This window comes from Cyprinus carpio, chromosome B5, assembly GCF_018340385.1.
Source record: "Cyprinus carpio isolate SPL01 chromosome B5, ASM1834038v1, whole genome shotgun sequence".
Taxonomy (NCBI): Eukaryota; Metazoa; Chordata; class Actinopteri; order Cypriniformes; family Cyprinidae; genus Cyprinus; species Cyprinus carpio.
Window position 1 is genome coordinate 1,261,772 of NC_056601.1, and position 8,250 is coordinate 1,270,021.

Below are 8,250 nucleotides of genomic sequence, written 5' to 3' on the forward strand. Positions count from 1 at the left end.
CACATCTTCTGTACAGAATTTCCAAAAACACAAGTGAAGAAGAAAAAAGAAACAACAGATACTAACACATGTAATCTAACACGATCATCTGACATGAAACAGGATCAAAACTGTGTAACGTTATGGAATAAAATGTCGACCGATGAAGAGGTAATAATGACTGTCAAGCTTTGGGGTGTTGAGTGACTCTATCTACGTTTTGATTATCATTCTGAATCCAATTCATAGTCTTTATTCAGCTTTTTGTTCAAAATGTAATTTCTTTATTTTTTATGAAACTTACCCACATTAAAGTTTTAAAAAAAGAATGCATGAAGCTAGAATAAAATGTTATTGTTTACAAGCAGATACCCCATTCTTTCTTTTGATGTTTTGTATGTTCAGATATTCATGTAACAAAATATATACAAATTAAAACCTAAATAGGGACATAGTAGTATACTTAAAGTATGATGTAAAGTTCACTTTAAAAAACTTATGAGTATACTTGCAGTATAAAACTACTAAACTAGTAGTTTACTGAGACTATACTTCAAAGTGTAAACTATCAGTACACCTATAAGTTCACTTTTAGTATAATTGCAGTACAAACTACAAACATAGAGTTAAACTAGTTGTGTACTCAAAGTTTGCTACTGTTATACTTAAAGTATACTTAAAAGTATACTTTTATATACTAGAAAGTAGGCCAATTTAGTCTCAAGGAGTACTGAAACAGCACACTTACAAGTATACTACTAGAACACTGATATTTGTATAGTTGCTACATAAAGTATACTTAAAAATATACTTGAACTTTACTTAAGTATACTTAATAAAATAAACTTGAAGTATACTACTTTTTGGTAAGGGCGGTCAAGCAGCTGCCGTTGAGATGAATGCAGATGTTAACGAATAGTTTTTATATCTCTGTGGACCTAACCATAGGCTGTCTTGGCTGTCTCCTAAATAAGTAATCACCAGTTAGCTAAATAGCAGTGTAGGTATGTTTGCTGTTCGTTTTGCATTGTTTCAAAACTTTACTAAGACAGTCTGAAAATATATTTCTATTATGATCTTTGTTTCTGAGCACATAAAGCATGAGTTAAGAAATATAGGAAATGAGTGTAGATTTCCAGTGAATGGAGAGCGAGACAAAGCTCACTTGTCTCGGTTATGCTTCCCGTTTTGGTCATCTTGTTGGTCGTGCTGACGTGGACAGTGTTAACACCCTCCCCCTCCCCCTCACTCACACTTACTCATACACACACACACACACACACACACATACTAATTTTACACCAGGACTGTTTAAGAGATGGATGGGCACATGTGGACATTGTAGAAGAGCAGTTTCCCAAGTAAGGCTGGAAACATGAAAATAGTGAAAACATGAAACTTCTTGACAATGAAGTTAACACTCTAGGCTTCATGATTCTTTAGGATAAGGAAAACCAAACCTTTTTTTTTTTTAATGTCATTGTAAGCTTGTATTTCTAGTTATGTTGGCACACAGTCAGTTTGAAACCAGGCGCTATTCACACACCTGTTCAGGAAAGACAGGTGCTTATTCTCTTCAACTGCTTCTATGTTTCGTTTGGCATGAACTAATATCTCATGTGATTTGAGTTTAGGATTAGGATTAAGAAAATGATGTTATTTAATACAAATCGTGCATTGGTTAAACTAAACAAATCCTAGTGTGAGGTAAGGTATCAAGTTAATACTTGCAATGCTGTTGATCGATACTTTTAGTTCCAAATGCTTTTAAGAAGTTTTGTGTGTGTTTCGCTAAATATAACTGCATTTTTAAGTAGAACCGTGAAAACACTCACAAACCCAGAAAGAGAAGTTAATGCCTGTGAAAGCTGTTGCCCTACTTGACCTTCAGCATCACATGTCTTTTCTCATCCTTCTCTGAGCTGAAAAACTGAAAAGCCCAAATGATTTCCACAGTTGACTTTGATCTCGGCATGGCTTCTCCTTCTGATCTGACGCATGTTTCAGTGCTGAGAAATAAAATGCTGAGCTTTTCCAAGATATGCTTCAGTTTTCATTTCCTGGACAATAGAAGGGATGCATATCAATGAGCTAAAAACACCTCTCAACATCCACCGTGGTGGTGTGTTTTCCCAATACACGCATAAAGAAAAAGAGAAATATAATGTGGTAGTCTGTTATTTTTCCATTTTCTTTATCCAAGTTTAAAGTCAGATGGCGGATAGTCCCTAATACTGAGACTAGTGGGTCATTTGTGGGTATTTCCCGCGTCCATCAGCTGCTGGTCTCTATATAACTGCTGTAACCTTTACTGTAAGATGAGAGTTACTGTAGGATTTATCTCAATCACCCAACGTGAGGATAGTGTCATTTAAAGACCTTCTAATTTGAGCCTGTGTTTCAGCACGTAGGAAAATATACAGTCCTATACATTATTATTATTATTATTTTTATTACAGATGACATCATGTGTATGACCAATCCATAATGCCAGTATATACAGTATAAGCCTATTCTGTGTTTATAGTGTTTCTAAAATATTTATGTTAGATGAAAAAAAAAACCACAATCTACGCCAGCAGGAACTTCACCCGATGTGTTGAGACCAAATGTACCACAGCGTTGTTTTACAAAAATGCCAAGTGCATGATGGGAGATTTCCTCTCATAAAAAGGAAGACTGGTGAAATGTTGTATTTGTAAGACAAAACCATCACATAGCTGACTTACTGGGTTTAGTAAGATGGGCTTTTTACAGAAAGCAATGCTTTTTCTTCAGCAAGGATGCATTACATTTATTAAAAGTGGCATTTATAAAGATACAAGAGGTTTCTGTTTCGAACTCATCACAGAATCGAAGAATGATCATATTTACTGAGCACCAGAATAATTTTCAAATGGTCATGTGACACTGAGACTTGAGTAATGATGCTGAAAAAAAAAAAATTTGCATCAACATGAATAAATTACATTTGAAAACATATTCAAATAGAAAAGATATTTAAAATACATTTTTATAATTTTGCTGTTTTTATTGTATTTTTAATCAAGCCTTGGTGAGCATAAGTGACTTTTAACAAATCTTACCAACCCCAAACTTTTGAATGGAAGTGTAAGTAAATATTGTGATGGAGGAACAAATGCTCTACATCAGTCGAAATGCTGGTCTCGCAAAAGAGGAAAATCAAGCAGTCAAAGTAGTTTTAAAGAGGCGTCGTCTGGAATTTAAGCCCCCTGAGGGGTTTTGGAGAATCGCCCTCCTCCCGTAAACCACACTGATTGAATTAGCCTGAGGTTAAAAAGGTGTAAACCATCCTACACCATCCTGTAGTCATAATACACCACATTAAACCCCGGTTGGCCCACATTCTTGACTGAAACTCGGGTAACGTATCAACAGGTTTATTTAGACTCTTTGCAAAAAGAACGGAAACTCTATTGCCAGCTTACGCATTGATATTCCTCTGAGTCAGCAGATAAAAAAGTGGTTTTGACACCATGGCAGTTGTGTAATCATTTACTCTAAAAGCCTATCTTATCACCTCGTTTCAGAAAAGTACAGAAAGCAGATGGCAAAGTCCCAAGGGCAGTTTGACATGGTACTGGAACTAAAAATACTATAGACTGTGGTTCCCGCCGTATGTACAAGCGTTTTACATGCAAAGCATGTGGTATGTTCAAGTTAATGGTTCTGTTATCCAGTTTAGATAACACACACTTTCCACTACAACTTTAAATTATGGTCTTGATGGTGGTTACGTCATCCAAAAATTTGCCACACAATCCTACCGAAGCTATTAAATGTGCAAAAATATATATATATTTTCTGTTCATTCTGTTGAAATTTATTCTGTTGTTCCAAACATGTTTGGCTTTCTTCTGTGGGACAGAAAAGATATTTTGGAAACACATTGAAAGTCAATGAGATGTGAGATTAAATGAGATGCGTGTGTGTTCTGCAGAAGACAAAACTGGTTTGCAACAATGTTAAGGAAAGTAAATGACAATCTAAAAAAAACAAGCTAAAAAAAAAAAAATTGTGCAACAAAGCAGATAAGAGCTTTGGCACATGTTCAAATTCACACCAAGAGTCAAACTTCAACGCATGTGATGCAATGCAGATTTTTTTTAATGCAGTATGATTAAGGAGAGCATTTACAATAAAATTAAGTTCGTTAAGCAGACGGATTACGTTACAGAAAACTCTGGAAAAGAGAGATATACAAATAAATAGATCTAGTTTTAAAACAATTATCCCCCCCAACCCCTTCCCCGACAAAAATACTGAGTTGCACTTCAACTGTACAGAGTCTCGGCAAGTCCTGTGCGTTATTATTACTACAACAGAAGCCTTAAAGCAATGCCTTTGGTCTAAACTGCAAGAGGAGTTACATGCTACTGATGTACTATCACTATGAAGCGCACGGCAATCAATCACTTACAATAAAAGAGCAAAGGCAGGCATATTTTCAATTGGGTTTTGTATGCAACCTTCAGACACTGATCAGTTGGGGGAAGAGTTCAGTCGCAAACATGTCCTCCCAAGAGCCCTCAGAGCAGAGGGGGGATGAAATATTACTGAAGGGGGAAGGAGATCTCTCGTATCCAGAGTCACTGTACGCATCCGTCAGATTCGAAGCCTTCTCGTAGCCGCTGAAGGAAGAGGCGTCGGAGAGGAAATCATCAACCGCGTCCGGACTCCGATCTTCTGCAGGGATGACCACTTCCTCTGGCTCATCTTTAACCGACACCGTTTGGATTTCCACCTCGATTTCTTCATCGAGCTCGGAGAAGGCGACGGAATCCTCGCTTTTGACTTCGCAAATGCTCTCCTCGCTCACCACCTCGGCGGGTTTGGTGTAGATGTGGTCAAAGTGGATCAGTTCATTAAGGGCCTCCAGCTTAACTGGTGCGGGCCCCAAAGCCGCAGGTGGGGAGGCAGGTACTTGCTCTCCTGCACATCCATCCAGCACAAGCTCTGGCTGGGGTTCCTGTGCTTCTGGGAGCTCCGTCTTGAGGAACAGCTCTGGGTCAAGGATGTCCAGAATACCAAGCAAGAGATCAGACTGCGAAAAGACACAAACGATTGAAAGTGAGATTTTCTCGGTGCTGCAAAAAATGTGACGTGTGACCCTGGAGCGCAAAACCATTTGCAAGCGGCACTGGTATATTTGTAGCAATAGACAACAATACATTGCATGGGTCAAAATTATAAATTCTTCTTTTATGTTAAAAATCATTAGGATATTAAGTTAAGATCATGTTCCTTTATGATATTTCAAAACTTAATTTGTGATTAGTAATATGCATTGCTAAGAACACCATTTGGACAACTTTTTAATATTAAGATTTTTTTGCACCCTCAGATTTCACATTTTCAAATAGTTGCATCTCAGCCAAATGTTGTCCTCCTATCCTAAAAACCATGCATCAATAGAAAGCTTTGTATAAATCGCAATTTCAAAATATTGACTCTTATGATTGCTTTTGTGGTGCAGGGTCACATGTGTTTTTTTTAGCATAACGATGCATAACTCCGAAACCCAAAAACTGCAGGATCTTCACCTCAGAGTCTGAAGGGCCAGGGCTGTGAGTATCCATGGAGAAGTCTTGGGATTCGGGGACTGCTGGGCCTGCACCTGCTGCGGAGACACGTAGCCTGAGTGCTGCGGACTCAGAAGACCCGGTCACCAAACCCAAATCGCTCACCACGGACTCCAGTACCTGGACCTAAGAGAGAACGAGAGGCGTTAGAAAACAAATACCCTGCAGCCATCCGTTTAACCAACATGAGCACGGGTTACTACTAATGCTTTTACCTTTTCTTTCTCTTCCAGAGTATCCAACCCCAGTCTCTGTCTTAGTTCCTCATTCTCACTGAGCAGATCGCCCGTCTTGTCTCGCAACAGCCTGTTCTCGAAGTGAAGCTTCTGATTCTGTGGAAAACATGTGCAAATTAAATCTTTCCTCTAAACAGAGAGAAAAGAAAAACGAAGAGAAACAGAGTCTAAGTACCTCGAGCTCCAACTCCAAGACTTGCTGCTCCAACTCGCCCATTTTGGCCTTTTTTCTGTCTCTTGCTGTCTGTGCAGCAACTCTGTTCTTCAGTTTCCTATAAAAAAAAAAAATTAAAAAAAACATAGCTATTTAACATGCATGTTTTGGCTAAACAATAAATATAGGATTTATGCTTAAATCCAATATTTTTATTTTGTGTTTAAAATTTTATAAACATGTGGAACATGATACAATGGGAAACATTTTTTTGTGTTTATAAAATAACTTCCTTATATAATCTTATGTGTGTGTGTATGCAGTTGGGTTATCAAAATAACCCAACTGCAGTTTGATTGAGATTCATTTGAATGCATAATGATTTTTTTTTAATTGCTAAAAACCTAGTTATCTGCTTTTGCAAATGAACTTATAAGTAATTTCCATTATAAGGCAAACCCATGTTGGCAGGTCAGACGGTTTTGAGGAAACTGCGCATGCGCAGTCGAGTTCCTGCCACGAAGGCAGATGTGGGTAAGTTATATTGATTCAGAGAGGGAGGGACTGACCGGCAAAACCCACTGAACCTGGCTGACACTCAAACTCTTACATTTTCCACATTTACATACTATAACGTCGACATATGACACGTCTAAAACCCAAATACTGCGCCCCTCGTTAATTATTTCGGTTTAAACCGACCAAACGGTTTAAAAACCTGACGAAATTAACCTTAAATCACGAATTGTCTCACCTTCTCAGCGCTTTTTCCTCTGGACTCAGATGTGTGAGTCTCTGCCGCTTGCGCAGCGGTGCTCCGGAGACGGTGGAGTCGGAGTCTGAAGACGCTTGGCTCGGTATCATGACAGAAATAGAGCGGTTCTGTTTCCCCGATATCAGGAGGACTTTATGGGCTCCTCCGGTCCCTGCTGTGACTACGACCATGTTTTCTGGTTTAGGATCTGAGTGAAGACCCCTTTCGGTATTTGTTTAGGGGTGGGAAAACGTCCGAAAAATCGTCTTAATTCCCGGTAACGTTATCTCTTCCCCCTTCGGTGTCTGAGAATTGAAGGCGGGGAGACGCTCGCGTTCTTTTTCTAGCTTCGTGGTGCGCTGTGATTGGCTGCCGGGGTCGGTGACGTCACATGTCAGTCTTTCAGTGGGTTTAAATAGCTGATGTAATTTTCGTGTTTACGCTTATTCCTTCACACTCATGATATTATTGATATGGAAACTTTTTCAGAAAATTTTCAAATGAGGATCTAATTATGAGTAAATTCCACAAGAGATTTGGGGATAATGACGCTATTATTTTTATGAAGAAATAAAGCATTATGTGGGGTTTTTTTCTCTATATGAAACTTGAATTACTCATTAAATCTCATGCCTTTGATTTTTGTTTTTCCATTTCCTTCTTTTCCCATCTACACTTTGTGAATTGTGAATGTATTTTGCTCATTGACACAAAAAGCTTATTCAACTAATGAAATTTACTGTTCTGAAACGTATCTTAAACTACATGTGCATCATGTCAATATTGATCGAGGATTGCATTTTTAACCCTTTGCATTAATTGAGAAATGACCTCAAATGATCAGGGACCCATTGCACTTTGTTTTAAAAGAATCAGTTCAGTGTTACAGCTTTTATTGTACATTATGAAAAACAGTAAAAGCTGCATTTAATGATTGCATGGGATTGCATCAGAAAAATCTTTTCTGAAATCCTCTCATTTCATTAGAAAACAAGATCAAGTGGTTAAGACCCATTCAAATGCATGAGCATTTTGATCACTACCATTTGGAGGAGTTCACATTAGCTGCAATTGTAACCGGCTCATTACAAACACTGACTTAAGTGAAGATGTAGGTCTATAGTCAAAGGAACAGCTGAGCAAAGGAGAAACTTCTGAGGGGACTTTCATGTCCTAAAAAATCCCTCCTGAGAGTAAAAGAGTAGGCAAAGTGCGGTTTCCCTGTTTGGACAGCATAAATTTGCATGGAGTCTATGTTTGGAGAATACTTTTGCATAAAATCTGCATGTGTTTCTGAAATTGGGAACCCTTGTAGTAAATATTTAGTGTTGTATTGATTGTATGTTTTTGTTTTGTTTCGTTTTTTTACTACAGATTATTGGGTATTTTAAAATAAATTTGGAAAAGGACTAATTATTGTATGATCTACGGGAGGTCCCCTGTAAGCATCCTGTAACAGTGCAGGGATTGTATATAAAAGGTGTTGCTGTGAGCTGAATGAGAAGTCTATCACCTTAACTTCTG

The 8,250-nt window shown here is 38.1% G+C and overlaps 1 protein-coding gene across 1 annotated transcript; it reads right to left on the reverse strand.

Annotated features, from left to right (window-relative positions):
- Positions 1-4,089: 4,089 nt before the first annotated feature.
- Positions 4,090-7,048, reverse strand: LOC109088620. Its single transcript, XM_042723524.1, has 5 exons — positions 6,727-7,048; positions 5,994-6,090; positions 5,798-5,914; positions 5,544-5,708; positions 4,090-5,044 (listed from the first exon to the last, which is right to left on the reverse strand). The coding sequence occupies exons 1-5, from the start codon at positions 6,915-6,917 to the stop codon at positions 4,472-4,474; spliced, it is 1,143 nt and encodes a 380-aa protein (XP_042579458.1). The 5' UTR covers positions 6,918-7,048; the 3' UTR covers positions 4,090-4,471.
- Positions 7,049-8,250: the final 1,202 nt, after the last annotated feature.